The following is a 19,630-nucleotide window of genomic DNA, read 5'->3' on the forward strand; positions in this document are numbered from 1 at the left end:
GGCTGAGTGCTGAGCCCCATGTCCTGCATACGGATGCACCAGGAGAGGAGGCCTGTGTGGGGAGGACCCTCTGATGCTGCCAGGGGTGCTGTCTCTTCTGTACCTGGGTGTGGGCACACCTTCTGTGAGGCTATTTTAAGTGTCCATTTCAGTGGATTTTAGTATCTTCACAGATCTGTGCAATCATCACAGCAAAATGTCTCCCTCACCCCAGAAAGCAAGCCTGTGCTCATTAGCAATCCCTCCCCACCCCCTCCTGCCAGCCCCTGACAATCACTAATCTGCTTTCTGCCTCTGCGTTTGCCTTTTCTGGATATTTCTTATAAATGGAAGCGTAACACGTGTCACTCTTTGTCCCTGGCTTCTGAGCACTGGGTTTCTCGAGCCCATCCACCCTGTAGCAGGTGTCAGAGCTTCATGCCTTTTTCTTATCAAGCAGCACCCCACCGTGTGGGTACCCACGTTTTGTTCAGCGTTTGTCAGGTGCTGTGCATGGCTCTGTTTCCATTTTTGCCTCCTTTGGTTGTGCTTCTCTGAACACCTGTGGACGGGGCACTTGTGTGGACATCTGTTCAGTATTCTGGGGTGTACACTCGTCTCCTTAATTTGGGCGCTGGTCCTGGTGTCCCACAGCCCCAGGCTGGAGGCTTGGGCCCCCTGGTTTACTAGCTGTTTGGCCTCAGGCAAGTCTTGCAGCCTTCCCTTCCTCATCTGTAAAATGGGTGCATAGAAAAGACGGCTTCAGCGCAGAGGGTTGCAGTCAGCCGTGGGTGGGCTGCCCTGCTCCGAGTGGGCACTTAGGGAGCTGGGGAGGCATCCTTGGGCCTTCCAGGCTGTGATTGGGGTGGGGCGGGGTCTGCTGGGGTGAGCTGGTTTGGGAAATGCTCTCAAGTTTACAGTCCTGACCAGTGTCTGGCAGTGGCTTCGCTCACAGGCTTCTCCGCACAGTGAGTGAGTGAGTGAGTGAAGTCGCTCCGTTGTGCCCACTCTTTACAACCCCATGGGCTGTAGCCGGCCAGGCTCCTCTGTCCATGGGATTTTCCAGGCGAGAATACTGGAGTGGTTTGCCATTTCCTTCTACACGGGATCTTCCCAACCCAGGGATTGAACCTGGGTCTCTCTCATTGCAGGCAGACGTTTTACCATCTGAGCCACCAGGGAAGCCCCATTAGCACTTGCTATTGGCCCAGTGAGGAGGCCCAGGAAAGGGCTGGATTGCACAGCCTCCCCCAGCCACTCCTGGCTTTTGTTCCAGGAACCTGTCCCCTTGCGGAGCAGGTGGTTCTGGGAGCCCCAGGTGCAGAGGGGACCTGGGCCCAGAGCCGCCAAGGGCCAGGTGCCTTCTGGGGCTGTGAGTGTGTGACCGTCGCCCCCTGCTGGCCGGTGTGGGGAGGGCCGCCTTCTGTCCCAGGTGCAGACTTGGGTGTGGCCCACACCTCCTCCTGTCCCGTTTGGTTCCCCCACATGACACCAGAGACCAGGCAGCCTGGGCAGAGTTAGGGAACAGCGTCCCAGGGCTCTGCACACACGCCTTGGGACACACAGAGACCCTGGCTGAGAGGCAGAGACCGAGATACAGAGTGGGTCGGGCCTCCCTGGAGAACCATGCCCACGCCCAGCTTTCCCAGACCCCAGGGCTGGGGGGGGTCTTGGCCTCTGCGTGGAACCGGGAGCAGGGCAAGCCTGCCAGGCTCCCCTGGGAGCAGGTCCAGGCCAGGCTGGCAGGTGGGGCGAGTGCAGAGGTTGGCTGCTGGTGGTGGAATGTTCCAGATCCCGAGGGTCCCTGCACAGCGCGGCCTGGTTGGGCAGGATCCTGGGGTCATGGCCTCATTGGCCGAGCTCACTGAGTCGGCCTGGTTTCTGGAGGGGTCGTTGGGCGGTTGATGGAGAAGAAAACCAAGACTCAGAGACGGGAGGGACGCCCAAGATCCCAGGGTCTTCTCTCCACTCACGCACTCCCTGGGGCATTCTCAGTATTTTCTCTCTGGCTTCCAGCACCTGCTTTATCTCAGGCCCTGCCCAGCGTCTCCTGACCTGGCTCCTGCTGGCCCCAGGGCTCCAGCTGTCTCTGAGTGTGAGCTTCTTCCGTGCGGCCTTGAGTCCTTCCTGACCTTGCTCTGGGGCCTGGGGTCCCCACTGCAGCCCGAAGGCCTGCCTCCTGCCCCGTGGGCGCCTGGCCAGCGCCCCTTGTCCGGGAGAAGCTAGGCAGACGCTCGACCTCCGACACAGGCAGGCAGGGCAGGCAGGGGACTGGAGGCTGGATCCCTCATCTCTTGGCCTCACAGGCTGTTTTGGGAGCCCAGCTCCTAGTTGCCAGTTAGAGTGTTTGCTGAATGTGGTGGCCATTCTCGGACAGGGCTGGGAGGGTCAGGACTGGGAGGCCCGACTCACGGCTGGAAGCCCCACGATGGCCCTAGAGGATGGAAATTGGGCCGGGAGAGGAGCCTTAGGAGTCAGGCTGCATGGGGCTGTGGCCCAAGCCCTTCTGCATCTTCCTAGGTGGCCTGCCAAAAAGAACAATAGACCTTTCCTGGCTGTTTACAGGGGCCTATGGGAAGGGCACGCAGAGGATGAGATGGTTGGATGGCATCACCGACTCCATGGACATGAGTTTGAGTAAACTCTGGGAGTTGGTGATGGACAAGGAGGCCTGGCCTGCTGCAGTCCATGGTGTCGCAAAGAGTTAGACACGACTGAGTGACTGAACTGGTGGGATTTGGGAAGTGGGGAGGTTTCTCGGGGAGGGCTTAGGTTTCTTGATGCTGCTCCTTTGCCCCGGCGCAGCCCTCCCTCCCAGCCTCCTCTCCTCCCATCACCTCAGCCCCCCATTTCCTCCCACCCGGGCCCTGGTCCAGATGCAGGGCCCTCTGCCAGCCACTGGTCGCCCCGTGGCTGCCCCCAGGAGCCAGCCAGGGTGAGCTCTGAGCTCAGACGCAGTCCATTCCCGCAGGGCCCAGCCTGCCCGGCTCCTGAGCTGCCTTCGCCCCCCTCCAGTGGCTACAGCTCCGCGGGGCAGAAGCCCGAGGCCGTGGTGCATGCGATGAAGGTGAGGACCCGGCTCTGACAGCTCCCACTCCCTCGGGGGGGCCCCCCACCTCGGTCCCTGCTGCTCTTCCAGACTCTGTGACCTTGGACCCCACATTTGCCCTCTTGGGGCCGCTGAGCAGCAGGGCAGGGAGGCAGGCGGTGGGGGGGGGCCGTGGCTGCCTGGAACACTGTAGGGGAGGGGTTTGGGAGTGCCAGTTGGCAGCCAGAGTCGCTGAGGCCTGGAGGAGGTAGGGTGGGGACGGTGGGCATTGCCCAGGGCCTGCCTGGTCATCTGGGGACTGCCCCTTTCAGGTCCTGGAGGTGCATGAAAACCTTGACCGGCCGCTGCAGGACAGCTGTGAGGAGGACCTCAGTGAGAAGGAGAAGGCCATCGTCCGCGAGATGTGCAACGTGAGGTCCCGGGGCCAGTGGCAGGGGGGTGCTGGCCAGGTCCCGCTGGAGGGCCGAGGGGCCCCCTCCCCCTCCTCCCTCCTCTTCCCCTCCCGCCCTTCCCTGCCCCATCTTCCTTCTTCCCCGCTTCCCCTCCCTGAGAACAGAGTCCCTGATCCTGGTCTGGTTTGCCCCGCACGTCCTGACCCTTGACCCCTGACCCCTGTCCCCCAGTGTCGGTCTGGCTGCTGGTGGCGCACAGGTGGTGCTCAGACTGTGGGTGCCCGTGGGACACTCTGCTCTGCGAGACTCCCCAGCCCGGGGCTGCCTTGGCTTTGGGAAGCTGGGCCCCTCTGGGGCTTCAGGGAGGCAGAGTGTCCTCCTCTCGTCTGCCTGGTCGATGCGGCTGTCCCTGTGGACCTTGAGGGAGCCAGGAGGGAAGGGGGATCACGGGGGCTGCGCCAAGGCCCCACTCGGGGTGGCGTGTCCTGAGTCCCCCTCCTTTGCCTGCGCCCCCACCCCCACCCCCGCCCTGGGTCTGTAGACCCCACTGGACCACCGTGAGGCCAGGTCCGCACCCAGATGTGATCTGCGCTGGGGTGGGGAGCATAGTGGTGAGGGTGGGCATGCACAGACTGGGTCTGAGGGTCTCCTCCGTGACCCCACCCTGGCCCCAAGGCTCTGGGGTACGCAGGTGATCTTGAGCCACGGGGCAGTCTGTGCCCACAAGCCCCCGGGGAGGCTTGGGGTGGGCCTTCCCCTCACAGCGACGCCCCCCCCACCCCGCCCCCACAGGTGGTCTGGAGGAAGCTAGGAGATGCCGCCAGCTCCAAGCCCTCCATCCGGCAGCATCTTTCTGGGAACCAGTTCAAAGGGCCTTTGTAGGGCCGCTCCCCTGCGGACGTGGACTTGGCCCTGGTGCCGAGCTGCCGGCTCCTCTCTCCGTGGTGAACTGTACATAGGACGCTGCCTGTCTCGGCCTGGCTGCGGGGGCGCGGCCCCCTCCCGCCTCTCAGACACCAGCACAGCGGGGAGACGGCTCCCCAGCAGAGCGGCCTGGACAGCTTCCTTCCTGCTCCGGGGCCGGCGGTGGGCTCCACTGGCGAGAGGCTGAGGAGTGCTCGGAGACGCCCAGCACCGGCAGAGGGGCACCCCTGGCTGCCGCCTGCCTGGGACAGTGGCCGCCGGCTGCCAGACCGCCCCATGGGGCTCCGCTTCTGAGCCGCTGGCCGGGGCCTGAACGCCGGCTCCCCGAGCAGAGTCCCTGACTCTCGGATGAGGGGCACTCTGCCGTGGCCCCTCCTCGGGCTCCCAGGCCTGGTGCCTCCCTGATGCCAGCTGATGCCAGCCACTGCTTGTTTTTAGATTCCACAGCCCCACCCTTGGCCACACACCCTCTGCCATGTTCTCTCGCCTTGTGCCAGATGGTGCCCCATCTTTCTGGGTCCCTCATGCCCAGGGGCGCGAGGCACTTCCGGGTCTGTGCTCCACACGACGGGCCGGGCCTGTCTCTGCACGGGTGGTGCCGGGCTGCGGCTGGGCCTCTGCTCAGGAATGGTGCCCCCACACCCGGCCCCCTCCTGGGTGACTGTGCGCGGACCTGCGTGGCTTCAGGTGAACGGCTTCCGCCCTCCTTGTGAGGGGCCCCCCTGGGCTCTGGCTTTCATTTTCCTGTGTGACCTTCAGCAAGTCACTCAGCATCTCTGGGCCCCTGGTGGGGAAAAACGGACGCGGAGGATCAGGGCCAGCAGCAGAGGCACAGCGCAGGGGCCAGTGGGGACCCTCCTGCTGGAGGGGTGGCTGGCGGGGGGGTGTTGCGGGGGAGTCCCGCTGCCTTGCCCCCCTCTCAGTGGGTGGCCACCTCCACTTCTGAGCTTCAGTGTCCTCCCCTGTCGAGGCCGCAGCCTAAGGCCCTCCTTGCAGGGCTCTGGGGATCAAATAAGACCTTCGGTGTAAAATGACCATGTATAAAACTGTAAAGCGAGACATGTAAATGTTGAAATGTATGTGGGAGGGGAGTGAGGCCCAGAGGTCTTGGTTTCCAGTTCCTCCAGCACTGCTGGCCCCTGCGCCTTGGCGGTGCCGAGAGCTCGGGCGGTCCGAGAGGCTGTCTTGGCCTTGCCTGGGCTCGCGTGAGGGGCGGGGACCAGGTGAAGGGACGGCCGAGGCTGCCCCGGGTCTCCCCCCGGCACGGACTCGGAGCCGTCCCCACTGCCTGTCTGCCATTGGCACCCTTGGGTGGACAGTCCCCAGGGAGAGGCCTGAGTCCGGGGAGTGCCGAGTGGGCGCTGCTGATGGCGTCAGGTGTGGTCCTGATGCCCCGGGTCATACAGAAAGCTGTGGGTGCCCTGGGAGGAGCTGGGCCTTAGGCCAGATGGTGAGCTCCCCGTCTCTAGGGGTGTGCACTTGGAGCTGGGTGATTCCTACCCAGGTGGGCAGCGAGCTGGAGGGCAGAGGCTCCCCCGCCCGCTCCCCCGGTCCTGGGTCTCCTGGGTGGGAGCCACAGCTGAGGACCCTGTGTGTCACGTTTGGGTCAGGTTGGCTTGGCCACCAATGAAAATAAGCAATAAGTCAGGGGTCCTGGTACTGGCTGGTCTCCTGCAAACTGACCTGGGGAATGGGCCTCAAAAGGACCTTTCCCCATGGAGGGAGGTGGCCCTGCCCCCTAATGCTGCGATGGCGTCCAGAGGGCGGGGCAGGCGTTTCCGGCCGGTACCGAGGCCTCCCTCCTGCCCCCTGCCTGTGTCCGGAGCCAGCGCTGCCTGGGAACAGCTTTCCAGAACACAGCTGTACCTGGGATACCATCTCATTCATAGAAGCTGTTGGAAAGCCTGCGGCGCCTCTGCCTGGTCTGCGCCAGGCCGGGGACTGTGGCTGCAGCAGGAACCCACTGCTGGGAGGATCCTGGGGGCCAGGTCAGGAGAGTCCCAGCTCTGCTGCTAAGCAGGGAGTGTGCGCAGGGCGACCATGGTGCCCCTCCTCCCGTCGAGCCTTAGCTCTGAAGCTCGAGGGGTGGGGGTGTCGCTGAACCTGGTGTCCTTTCGTGAAGGTCCCTGTTTCAGATACTCTTTGCTGCCGGAGCCCCATGGGACCCCTGTGCTGTGGCTTTCATCCCCACTGTGATGGATGTCACCCTTCCAGCCTCATCCCAGGTGGCCAGGCCCATCCTGGAATCGGAATCCACTGAGCACATTTTTATCCAGAAGTTATTAGCCACACATCAGTGTTTGAAAGAGAAAAGTGACCTTTCATTTTTTTTTTTTCTTGAAAACTTGAGAGGAAACCATGCATACTACTGACTTTTTTTTTTTTTTTTTAAGAAACAAAGGAAATGCATGACTGCAGAGCGGTAGAGGTGTATATTTTTCATAATGTGGGGGAAGTATTTGTGCTGCTGTCTGGGAACAGGCGCGTGCCTGGCTCCTGTCCCTGGGCCGGCAGCCACGCTCTGTCTTCCGTGGGACGTGACAGCTGGAGCACGGGCCGACCCCATCCCAGCTCTGGGCAGCGCCGGTAGCCCTGGACTCCTGTGCCCGTTTCTACCTTCTCTTGAACCACTTTGATTTGGGGAGAGAAAAAGAAATAGAACTTTTTGATAGTGTGGTAAAAACATTGATTTGAACTATTTTAGTAAAAGGAGTTAACAGAAAAGATTGTGATAGTGTATACTTTGCGCTAGATAAATAAAGGCTCCTTGCAAGCCTCCATGCACAGTGCTCATTTGTCTCTGGCGATGGGGCCCCTCGGGGCGGATGGTGGGGCTGACGCCTGCTGCTCCAGGGCCTCCAGTCACAGACCAGCTGGGGGGAAAGGGTTTTGGATCTAAACCCGGGTCTGACCCAGGGACCTGTCTATGGAGGGAGACGGACCGGCCCAAACCAGCATCCCATTCAACTACTTCCTCCCAAGAAAGCCCATGCCGGTGCCTGATGTGGGAGGCGGGCCCCCGAAGGCCCTCCTGGGCCATCTCCTGGGGGCCATTCCTCCATGCCCTGCTCCTGTACCCCCAGGAAGACCCGCTTCTGGGCTGCAAACCCCAGGAGCCCCCCTGCTTCTGCCCGTAACAAATGAAAGGGGCCATTTCAGAACTGATTTTATTTGGGTAACTGACTGAAGGAGTCTCGTTTAAGATGGAATTCACAGTATGTTGTTACATTCACACTTAAAAAATATATCTCTATGTATAGGAATTTGCAAATTGATGTAAACATACATTACTTCCAAGAACATCTATTCTCCCTGGAGGAAGAATAGAGCCATCCAAGCAAGGAAACCCCTTCAGAGTAACTTCAACACAATGGGTATGGGTTCTCTCTAAATGAAACAGCCGTTCATCTGGCCTGGGAGCCATGGGTGGGAACACCGTGAATGACAGCAATGACAAGAGCTTGACTTCAGAGGAACTGGACTACTGAAAACTGAGTTTCCAGGAAAAACAGGCACTGGTTTCCAGAAGGAAACGCACTCGTCACTGAAGCTGCGTGATGGACCAACACGGCTGGTGAACATTCTCTCCAGTATGAAGCAACCCAGTGCAGGGCCCGAGGACGCGGCTGAGACCAGAGAGGCAGTGGCGTCACAGCCGGCCGTCTGCCCCCCTCTCCCCCCACCCCCGAGGGCCGCCGTGCCCACTCTCCAGGTGCGGAGGAAGCACCCCAATTTCATCTCCAGGGTCCCGTCCACTTCTTCCCATAGTGCAACTGTCCAGATTATTCAAGGTACCCGGCTGCTTACCCACTTAAACTACTTTTCAAGTCGATTAGAAAAACTTTTAAAAAAACAACAAAGGAAAAGAGAGGCGTCAAAGGTTATCTCATCCAGGCTGCCCGCCCCAGCCCCCCGACAGGAGGCATGCCTGGTGGGGGGATGGGCGGGGGCACAGGGGGCTGTCCCCCCGGGGGCACCGCCGGGGGCGGGTAGCTGGCCGGTGGCAGGCCCAAACCTGGGGGCGGGTGCGGCGGGACCGCGTGGGTGGGGGGCAGGCGAGGGGGTGGGGGTGGGAAGTTGGGGTTGTAGGTGGGCGGGGGCGGGGGGTAGCCAGGAGTTGGGGGAGGGATGGCAGGCGGCGGGAAGGAGGCAGGGGGCGGGGGCACGGGCGGCGGGGGCGGGTTGGGTGGGTAGACGTGGGGGTGGTAGGGCAGGTGGGCCGGCGGGCCGTAGGCAGGGGGCAGTGCCCCGTAGGAGGGGCCCTCGGTCTTCATCATGGACTGCAGGCTCTGGTAGCCCTCCCCAGACATGTAGGAGCTGCTGGTGGACATCCCCGTCATGTAGCTGGAGGGCGGTGGCGGCGGTGGCCGGTGCGGCAGCGGTGGCGGCTGGTGCACGGGCGCCGGGTGGGCCGGAGGAGGGATCTGGACCTTGGGGAGGTCACTGGCTTCCACGGGGCCCGGAGGCTCGGCCTCACTCAAGGCGGCTGCGAGGGGTGGCTTCCGATCTGCAGAGGGGAGACGGGTTACAGGCCGGCCCAAGCAGCTGCCTCCCCAGCAGGGCGGGGTGTGGAGGTGGGGGACACCGCCCCCTCAGGGCTCCACACGCAGCCCAGTCACCCCTGGGGCTCCCGGCCCTGTCGCAGCGCCGTGGGCCACCTTCCCAAGGAGCAGCACGCAGCCTCTGCGGCCAGACAGCATGGCATGCTGACGCTGTCGGCTCGTTTTCCGCCACAGGCTCTCCACCTTGCCTTCCTTGGTCCTGAGCTCTTCCACCCCAGCCCCCCATCTAGCACAAACACGTGCTGGGCCCCTTCTTTCTGCCCATCTCTGACCCCAAAGAAAGGCGAGCCCAGGCTGGGACCAGACCACACCACTGTCTGCTGAGAGATGGTCACGCTGGTGACCGGGCGTTAACAACACGTGGGCCAGTCTCTGACCGCCACCCCCCACTCTCTACCGCGGCAGGTCTGACCGGTGCCCTGTCCCAGCTCCCTGGGCCCCCAGAGGCTCAGAGGTCTCTGGAGCACCTCCCACCCTTCAGCAAACACACACCAATTTCCGCCTTCTCTAGCGAAACACTTCGCCTTCCAAAATGATGCCACAGGTAAAGAAGGGAAGTTCTTTACAACTTCCCGCCTCTCTCTCTAGCGATGTCGCGGAAGTGTCCTAGCTGACTGGGTGCCTGTGAAACACTTTGCAGTCTTTTTTCTCCACATGACTCCACATACAAGTGCTTCCTCTTCCAAGTGTACTGAGAAGAGACAGTGCCGACAGGAAGCAGATGCTGGAGCCCGGAGCCTGAGGTCTACTGCGCTCCTGCCCAGATCGGGACAATGTTCCTAACTTGGCAGGGCTGTTGTTTTCCTAAACCTCACTCTAAATTCATTTCTCCTGGGTAGTTTACCATCTCTGGATGCAGGAGATCAGAGAATATTCAGATATGCTTAGAATTCACAACATCCTCACTTATCTGGCTGTAAAAACAATTTTCTGAGAGGAGCTGTGGCCTGCCTGGGCGCCGGTTGCAGAGGGGCCAATGGGGCCACTGCCAGCAGGGCTGGGGCAGGAGGAATGGGTGATGAGGAGGCAGCAGGGCCAGCAGGGCTGCCGCTTCCGAAGCCACAGGAGGAGGAAGGTGGGCAAGGGCGGGGAACGACGGACACGGACGTGGAGGGGCAGAAGTCCTGGACATAGACCTCACGCAGCTTTTGGAGTCACATGGAGGCCAGAAAAATGACACCTCTGACAGGCAGAGGGAGATTCCAGGTCAGTGGAAACAGTTCTCCGGGATGTTCAAGCTGGAGTGCAGACTCGCCCGAACCCCTTCCAGTCCAGCCCCCTGCCTCATGCCCCTTACCCTCCTTTCTGGATGCACCCACACCACCCCCGCCCACATCCCCACCACTAGCACTGTTCATGACAGGAGCTCCATCTCAGACATCTCCCTGTGGGGGCCCTCTGATTTTAGCTTGGGGTCTGATGGGGGGCTCCAGGGAATAGACCCTCAAAAACGAGACAGGACAGAAGACTTCCAGTATTTAGGCCTGAGAATTGGGACTGCCCTTGGTGTAAATCTGTGAATTTCTCAGAGGGGAAGTTGTTTCCACTGTGAAAAGTGTATCTGGCTGCAACAAGAATATATCCAGAGGGGGGAAAGGGGGGAGGGGGCTGCATGGTGTGGAGTCAGGGTAAGAGTGGGAGAATGAGGTTAGGAGAAGGGGGCTGGGGGCTGGAGAGGATGCAGACCGACTGGGAGACCCTGTGGGTCATCAGAACACATCTTTCCCGGTCAGTGTGCACCCTCCCCAACTCCCACCCGCCTCGACCCTCTCTGTGTTCCAGGGGCTTCCCTGGTGGCACAGACAGTAAAATCTGCCTGTAATGCAGGAGACTCTGGATCAATCCCCTGGGTTGGGAAGATCCCCTGGAGGAGGAGATGGCAACCCACTCCAGTATTCCTGCCTGGAGAATTCCATGGATGGAGGAGCTTGGCAGGCTACCGTCCAGAGTCGCAAAAAGTTGGATAACACTGAGTATCCACATCCAGGTCATTAATGTCTTTTTAAATATCTGAAATTCTTCTAGAAATGTTCCCCAGGACTTCCAAAATCTGTCCTTCAAAAAGGCAGAGAGAAAAGCTGGTCTTCCCAGAGACCAGCAGCACTTACCTGGAGGCGGATGAGCTGGAGGCAATGGAGGGTGAGTGGGCTCGATTTTGGGAATTTTAGGTGGTGGTGGTTCTAAAAAGAAAAAATAGATTTAAAAAAGCTATTTTTCATGTAGAATAAACATGTCACAGAGAGAGAAAGAGAGAGAAGGAAGAGAAAAATGTACCGTTAAGGAATTTTTTTTTTGGAAAAGGCAGATATGAAGGCTTTAAGGAAAGCTAAGGACAGACTGGCTAAACCATCCTTTTAAAAGAACAAAAAGGAAATCAAACAAACACATCCCCCTGTCCCCCCGCCTCCGCCCCTCCAACGCCCCACACCTCTCACCACCTCCCCGCCCAAAACAAAAATGGCCAGCCCGTTTTCTGAATCTGCCCAGTTTTCTCCTGACCACCTAAGACAAGCCCTCCAATGACCTGAGAGAAGTGGAGTGAATCTCAGGTGCCAAGTGGTATCCATCGGGGTCCACCCTAACACAGAGAACACAAAGAAAGGCCCCGAGTGTGCACAGGAGCAACTCCCGCTGTTTAATTCTTGCTCAGGCACATCCGAGTTTATTTTCTCTCAAAAATATTTACTCCCAGTTATCAGCACATTAACTGGAGGCTGGACACGAGCAGATGTAACAGCAAAGCAGTCGGGACCACTTGGGGCAGAGCACACAGCCCACCCTTTGGGGTGGGGCGGCTGCATGGAACTGGCACCTCCAGTGACCACTTGGCTAAGTGGCCAAGACAGGCTGCACTGCGTCCAGTATCTTCCGGACACGAGGAGAAAGAGTGTATGCATACAACCAAAAGAGCACCCCATCTTCTTGTTTGTATTTTTGGTTCTTTCTTCCTGAAACTTGCTCTATTCTAGCTTGTACACCGCTCTGCTCTGGAGTTGCTCAACATTCCTGGCTTCCTCCATCTCAGACACAGGCTGACTTCAAGGTTCGGGACAGACCCTGTTTACCCTCTTCCTGAGAGATCCCCCCGACCCCATTCCCCTGTCTGCGTGCCGTGAGCGCTGCCAGGAAACTTTCTGAACCGAATGAACTCAGACCGTGCCATCTGCTGCTCACACACCCAGCAGCGCCCAGCGTCTGCAGTATCCACCCTCCACCAGGCGGGCATGGTCCCTGCTTCCATCCCACCTTCAGTCTAGCAAAAGCTACTCCCCTTTAACCCACAGTCCAGTAACACTCCTTCCTCTAGTTTTCTCCCAAATTCTCAACTCCACTGATCACTTTTCATCCACCTAAGGACTCCACCCTGTCAGCCCCAGCTGACTGGCATCAGCCCTCCTCCGAGGCCCACCAGGCTGGTCTCTGCCTCTCACGGGGTGGCACCGGCTCAGCGGATCGTACACCCATGTGAAACAGAGCACAGCCCCCTCTTCTGTGTCTCACACTTGCTGCCTACCCATCTGGAGCTAAAAAAAAAGATCTCCCCTGTACTGAACTCATCATTTCCCCAAAGATCCTGAGAAAAATGTAGCTTTACTGTAACGTGAAGGTCTCACAACAGTTCAATAAATAATTCCCGGGGTTCCTACCCTGGAACCAAGCGACAGAGAAAACAGAATCAGAAATACACCCAGTCTGTGCCTGCATGGGGGTCAGCACCACCCGGCCAGCCGAGTCGGAGGCAAAGCGCCTCTCGTCTTCTCCTCTGTGATCGTCCAGGCTTCCCTCACCCTGTGGTTTCCAGCACACAAACAAATTAACCAACTCTGGGCTCCACAAATATGGGGCATATAGGTGTTGCAAAGAAGCCTGGCCCCGTAAGCAGCAGGCGGCACCCTGGCTTGTGGCTCCCCTCCTTTCTACTTGCACGCTGCTGCTCTCTGCCTGGCCCGGGGGCCTTCACTCTGTTGACTGCAGTGGGCTTAACTAACCTTCAAAAATAAATGCTGCTGCAGCTAAGTCGCGTCAGTCGTGTCCGACTCTGTGCGACCCCATAGACGGAAACCCACCAGGCTCCCCTGTCCCTGGGATTCTCCAGGCAAGAACACTGGAGTGGGTTGCCATTTCCTTCTCCAATGCATGAAAGTGAAAAGTGAAAGTGAAGTCGCTCAGTAGTGTCCGACTCTTAGCGACCCCATGGACTGCAGCCCACCAGGCTCCCCCGTCCATGGGATTTCCCAAGCAAGAGTACTGGAGTGGGGTGCCATTGCCTTCTCTGGGCGACCGTGTGTTGCTGAGCACATTTTCACTGCTGCTTGTGTTTTTCTTTGTACTGACACTTTCTGTTAGAGTACAATCCAAAAACACACACTCAGGGAATACACAGAGAGGACAATGCAGGTAGGGTAAAGTTTTTGATGGGCTCCAACATTAAATTTTAAGGTCAACCTAAATCTGAAAGGAAATGATTTTTTGATTAAGAATCTACAGTTTTGATAAACAACACATAAAACTAAAACAGGAAACTCAAGAACTGCAAATTACCTGCTGCTTTGTTCTCTTCTTTGGGAGAAACAACCTGTTACAAAAGAAAATACACAGTGGTTAACCAAGACTCTGAAAAGTAATCATCAGAAAAACTGATTATTCAGGCACTGCAGAATCATAGCCAGAACACGGCCTCAGACCGAAATTAACTTTGGCTTGGACCTGCAGAGCAAACCACGGCACCTGACGGATCCTTTCTGCCTCCCTCCTCTTTCCCTTTCAAATTGGACAGAAGGACTAGCTTTTCTGCGCAGTGAGCCCTGAGCCCTCCTCGAGCTGTTGGCACCGTGGTGAGTGGGGCCTGCTGCCCTGCCACTGTCCTGCAGGTCTTCCCCCTACCGTGGGGAGGGACCTTTAAAGATATCCCGCGTCACTGACAGACCAGGGAGACACCTACCCCAGCAGTGTGCAGACGCGCAAATGACCCCTGGCAGGTTCTGGGACCCCGGCACAGCAACAGCAGTAGCTGGAGGACAGAGCTGCCCTGGCTCCCAGAGGCCTCCCCTCCCACCACACCAGCGGTCCAGCTGCCCACGGACATGCAAACGGTGAGGTTGCAGTTCCGGGCGATCCCTCAGCAAGGGGAATACGTGCAGTGTGTGTGTGTGTTGGGGGGGGGGTGGTGGTAGTGGGGGTTGTGTGGGGAGCCAGCTGCCCCGCGCTGAGCCAGCGCACTCACCACGGCTCGCTTCGCCTGCCGGGGGGGACTAGGCTGCGGGGATGGTTTCTTGGGTGGCTGGGCGGGTGGCGGCGGCGGCTGCTGGGCCGGCTGCTGTGAGTCCTTCTGTGGGGGCTGGGGTGGCTCGGGGCCTGGAGGCGGCTGTGACGGTGGCACTGGTGGCACTTGCGGTGTAGGCTGGAGAGATGGGGGCTGCTGCAGCTGGTGGGGGGTATGATGAGGCATCTGTTGTTTCCCTTGTGAGTACAGATCCAGGATTTGGTGGCAGATGTCTGAACGAGAGGCAACAATTGCGTTCCTCACAAGGTTTTAAAATCCCCCCATGTCCCTTGCAGCTGTGATGCTCCTCCCTACAAGGACCATTATGCCGGGTCGTATCTGTATTAATAAATCACCCATCTCTGGTGTGTGCAGCACTGATGTGCATTTTCAGTTCACCAAAACAATGTGCTTGGATGGAATGAACACTCTATATTAGAGAATTTAATTAAAGAATAGTTTGTGTGTACCTACTGGGGAAAATCCATTCTCGGGACTCAAGGCTCCCAGGGAAGAATGATCAGCCTGCAGAAAGCTCAGCAAGCCCCGTACCTTCCAAAACATCCACAGGGACGTCTTGCACGAACTGCTCCCACCATCTCCTGTACATGGGTTTGGAGGTCCATTCCTGTATTTCAAATTTGCACAAACGTCCCGCAAGATACATCACTGCCACTGCTATGATCTCTGGTTCCCACTGTAGTGACAAGGTCGTGCAGAGACTAGTTCAACAAGAAAAAGAGGTGACTTGACTTGGATGAACAAACTCTTATGCTGTATCCAAATGTCTGTTTGCTTATAATCCCCTATACATGATCAAATACAGTATTATCAATAAGCAAGTTTTTAGCCTTCTAAATGTACTGAAGTGAGTTACTTAACTACAGCTACTAATCTGTCTGTTCCTTAAAGAGACAGAAGAATTCCAGCACATTCAGAAACTGCTATGCCATGAAATACAGGTGAAATTGCTTAAGTTCTTAAGTGGCTGGAATCCTGGTGCTGACCCTTCTCCTCACGTGAGGCAACGCTACTCGTGGGCATTTTGTTCCCCATACAGTACCTCATTAGATCTCTGGGCTATAAGAACATCAAGGCTCTAGAACCATCACAAAAAGTATAAAACTGCAGATACATACTCTGCAACTTTTGCAAAATCAAATGGATTTAAGTATTTACTTGTCAAAATTCTCTGGTATATTGTTTTGGACTTCTGTTTCAAGCTGGTGGTAAGGCTTCAGCACCTTGTACCACCATGACGTAACAGGTTATCCCTTTGCTGGGAAGCAGATGACCTGGATTTTATTTAACCCCAGCTCTGCCGTGTACTGGGCCCTAAAGCTGGGGCAAGTCAGTTTCCCCACTACAAAATAAGGGGTTCGGGTTAGATGACACATGAAGTCTCTGCCTGTTTGAAAACACCATGATTAAACCACTGTGAACACGTGTACCTGTCATTGACAAATGTCCATGCCATTTGAACCAATTTTTGAATTTTGTTTTTGTCACCTAGAGATGGGAAAGAGAAGGCAAATTAGTAGCAATAGAAAGAAAAAACAATAAACAAGAGGCAACGAGCACTTATTTAGAGTCTACCATGCGCTCAGCAGCAGTGCTAACACGCAGCAAAGAGCAGCTGCAGGGGAGCCAAGGGCAGGGGAGCCAAGGACAGACAAGCGGGCCCAGGGCCCACCTCTGTGCTCCTTCCGCATGACCCACACTGAACCACCATTTATGGGAAACCTGGCTCTGAGGCTGATTTTATTAGGCTATTTAAAAAATTCTGACTCATTTTCCTGCCTCAAATCACTTGGCAACTGGATGACAGAGTCTGTTTATACATAAAAGGAAACAGCATTAGCAGCTATAATATGAATTGTCTGGCATGTGTACTTCACACACTGAACTTTCTGCTTTTCTCTCTTAAGAAGTGTAATCTTGAGTGTCATCAAATTATTATACAGATGATTTCAGAATGAAGAGGTTCTCTTCATAACATTTTTTCTTCTCACCTTTGAGTTGTTTTGCATACTTGAGTAGGAATTGGTACGGATGTTCTACCTGTAAATCAAACTTTATGGTCTGCAGTAAGATTCTCTCCAGAACCATTACTTCTTCCTAAAAATGAAATAACAAATGCTGGGGTAGTAATTTCAATCACAGGTCTGAAACAGCATTAAAAAAGTGAGCTTTCCTTTTATTCTCTCTCCCAAGTTCTATTTTAGAAACTATTTTTCATTCCCTTTCTCCTCTCTCCCACTCAGGCCTTTAACATGCTCAGGAGATGATATAATTCTCAAAAGAACTACAAGTAGGAAAACAAAACAATCAGAGTTAATTTTTAAAATTATTGGAAACAAACATTCTCAGAAATGTTATTACTTTCAATACACCTGAGCCCCCTTTACAAAACAGATCTTTACTTTATAGATACATTAACAAAACTTGGTTTCCTTCCAAACCTCCATTAAAAAATGCAATCTTTCAGGTATTTACACTGAAAATTTTAAGCAAGAAAGATTATAACAGTGTCAGCTTCATGGATACCTGGACAGTGAATTGTACCAGCTAAAAGTGTGTGTGTGAATGAGGCACATCATTACTGTGTTTTTAATCTTTTACCTTCTTGAAACAGGCTTTCCCAATGTCATTTATTGAATAAATCATCATGTTCTGTTATCAAACTACATCCTAAGCTACCTATACATATACACATGTGTGCGCACATACAATCTTTTTTTTGTTCGCTGATCTGTTTGTCTATTTCTGTACCAGAACCAAAGAGATTAAACATTTGGAAGGGACAGTTCAATTATTACTTCTCTTTTAAAAAACGTTTCTTGTTTTTGCATGTTACCCCTAACACCTGCATTTTAATATCATTTTATTTGGTACTGTTCTAGAAAAAATGAAGGCCACTATGTTCTGAGTGGGAACTCACTGATTTATAGAATGGACCTTTTAATTACACTGTATCTTCCTATCAAAAATTTGTTAATGAAAATCTTCTTTCTAGTCCTTTCATAGTTCTAAAGTCTCCCAGCCCCAACATGGTTTCCATAAATTTCTTTTAAGGTTTATTCCTGGATATATTATTTTACTGCTGTTATTAGTAAATGGGATCTCCTTTGATTATACTTCCTAACTAGTTAATAAACAAGAACTTCTTGAATTCAACCGCTGTACAGCCTGACTGAGCACTTACATTAAGACAGTTTCACCTGATTGTAAAATACTATCAATATGCTCTGTGTGGCAAGAACAGTTAGAATCACTTGTTTGAGCTGAAGAAGAGAGAGTTTTCGAGAGACTGACAATCTCATTGTTAACAGTTACATAAATCTGTTAACTCTGGGAAGAGAAGCCATGTAGGTAACTGGTTTTAGGCTCAAGTATGGTATCAGTTCACAGGATGCAGAGGATTCTATCACGAGTTATTCCAGACGGCAGGGCAGGCAGGGTGAATGTGCTTCCACCCAAGTTTCCCAAGTGTTCTCTCAGGAAAGTTTTTTCAAGTCTTAACACTTTCATACAGTACAAAAAAAAAAAAAAAAGATCCCACCATCACTGTCTCCTCCACCCCAACCCCTCAGCATTTTTGCCAACACCTGTTTCCCAGAAGTGTCACAGTGTCTTCTAAGTTTGGGAACACTCTTTAACAAGTGTCCAGACTGCAGCCCATACAGTACAGTGTTACGAGACAGCTCAAGGCCTGGCCTCCCTTTGTGTTTCAGATACTCAATTAAAGGGATAATTACAGGTCTGGGTGCCAACATCATCCCTCAGGGAACTTTCCCTTGGCCCCATACTAGTTGTCTGGAGCACCTGCCTAGGTTCCCAGATGGAAAGCCCTCACCACACCTTTTAATAACCTTTCACACCATTTATCACGACTCATAAGCAGGTCACTGGCTATCTGAACATCTGACTATAAAATCTATCCCACCACGCGACTGTAAAATCCATGCGAGCAAAGGCCACGCCTGTTTTGCTGCCTGTGTTAGTCGTTCAGTCATGACCGACTCTTTGCGACCCCACTGACTGAAGCCCACCAGGCTACTCTGTCCATGGGATTTTCCAGGCAAGGATATGGAGTGGGTTGCCATTTCCTTCTCCAGGGGATCTTCCTGACCCAGGGATCGAACCCAGGTCTCCTGCACTGCAGGCAGATTCTTTACTGATGGAGCTATGAGGGAAGCCCTACTGCTACCTATGTCTAGTGATTAACACAAGCCTGGAACAAGTATTTGTTGAGTATGTGAGATATTAACGTAACAGGGAGAAATCACATAGTTCGGGCAAAGTTTACTGGGACACGATTCAGGACCTTGTTTTTCTTACGTGCTCACACGGCCTCCGTCCTCCTCTCCTCTCCATCGAGACAGCACCTGTCACCGTGTCCCCACTGCTCCCAGACCCAGGTTCTTTCCTTTGGCCCTGACACCCAGTCAGGCGTAGGGAGACTACATGTGAGAAAGCAGTGTGGGCTACAGAGCCCCTCTACCCCTGTGGGTCAAGCTGGCCTGCTTAAAAGCTTGACGAGCATGGCTATGGCCCCACTTGCTGGCTTCTGGGTACTGAGCCTCGCTGCTCCTGGTGAAGGTCTCAGGTTCCTGATGTGCTGGTACAGGGGGTTAAGGTCGAAAGGAGAAGAGGACTCCTCCAAAGGCACCTTGGACAACACACACCCGCGGCTGCAGCTTCCAGATCTTTGTGACTCCTCCTGAGTAACCACGGCTCGTTAGCCACAGGGTCCTTCTGCCCTTGTGACCAGACCTGACTAAAGCACAATCCATTTCTACAGAAGTCTCTGTGCTCCGTGAAAATCAAAAACCTATGGCATCAGAAATATCCAGTGCTACATTACTTTAATAAAATACATTTATGACCCTTGTTAGTTATGAATTTGTCATAGGTTCCCATTTTTATAAACAGGTGAACGGATTTATAAATAAGTTCAAGGGACAGGGTTACCCACACTGACAATACTTACAAAGGACCACCATTTACCGTAACCACAGAGTGTGCAAAAGCACTCTGGCCTCTGCCACCTCCTTGAAGCAAGAAGGAAAACTAACAGACACATGCTTTATACACACACACAGATTCTGTGGGGCGGAGGGAGGGTGACCGCCATGGGAAGCAACACCAGCTGACTAGGAGAAACACGGCTGTGGGTGCGCCGAACATCTCTGTCTGGTCAGCTTTGCATTTCTGTGATTCTCAGTTTCTTCCCACAATCTCAGTCTGTCATTTAGTCAACAAGTATCTGTTGAACATCTACTCTGTCCAGCCAGGAGGGAACATTAGGCACCAGGCAGAACAGACAGGGTCTGAGCGCTCACAGACTACAACTGAGAAAAGGAATACTCTTTGCATGATGACCTGGTTAAAAAAATCTACATAATTATGAGCTGTGATAAATGTCATAAAGGATAACTCTCATCAGTGCCTTAAGGAC

At 54.7% G+C, this 19,630-nt stretch overlaps 2 protein-coding genes across 3 annotated transcripts in view; one reads left to right on the top strand and one right to left on the bottom strand.

Annotated features, from left to right (window-relative positions):
• The window catches only part of CCDC85C (coiled-coil domain containing 85C), an 80,935-nt gene extending 73,815 nt beyond the window's left edge, over positions 1 to 7,120 (top strand). Inside the window, exons 4-6 of the mRNA XM_040256963.1 lie at positions 2,951 to 3,046; positions 3,340 to 3,438; positions 4,213 to 7,120. Of these exons, the coding sequence (XP_040112897.1) occupies positions 2,951 to 3,046; positions 3,340 to 3,438; positions 4,213 to 4,302 (285 nt within the window). The 3' untranslated portion in view covers positions 4,303 to 7,120. The remainder of the gene's footprint in view (positions 1 to 2,950; positions 3,047 to 3,339; positions 3,439 to 4,212) is intronic.
• Positions 7,121 to 7,494: 374 nt separating this feature from the next.
• CCNK (cyclin K) overlaps positions 7,495 to 19,630 on the bottom strand; it is a 29,885-nt gene continuing 17,749 nt past the window's right edge. For both annotated transcript variants that reach the window (XM_040256961.1, XM_040256962.1), the window contains 7 exons: positions 16,182 to 16,287; positions 15,621 to 15,678; positions 14,722 to 14,891; positions 14,131 to 14,402; positions 13,449 to 13,482; positions 11,015 to 11,086; positions 7,495 to 8,851 (listed from right to left, as the gene is read on the bottom strand). In XM_040256961.1, coding sequence (XP_040112895.1) covers positions 8,226 to 8,851; positions 11,015 to 11,086; positions 13,449 to 13,482; positions 14,131 to 14,402; positions 14,722 to 14,891; positions 15,621 to 15,678; positions 16,182 to 16,287 — 1,338 coding nt within the window. In that variant the 3' untranslated portion in view covers positions 7,495 to 8,225. The remainder of the gene's footprint in view (positions 8,852 to 11,014; positions 11,087 to 13,448; positions 13,483 to 14,130; positions 14,403 to 14,721; positions 14,892 to 15,620; positions 15,679 to 16,181; positions 16,288 to 19,630) is intronic.

The sequence above is a fragment of the Oryx dammah genome, unplaced genomic scaffold, assembly GCF_014754425.2.
Source record: "Oryx dammah isolate SB20612 unplaced genomic scaffold, SCBI_Odam_1.1 HiC_scaffold_16, whole genome shotgun sequence".
NCBI classification, from domain to species: domain Eukaryota; kingdom Metazoa; phylum Chordata; class Mammalia; order Artiodactyla; family Bovidae; genus Oryx; species Oryx dammah.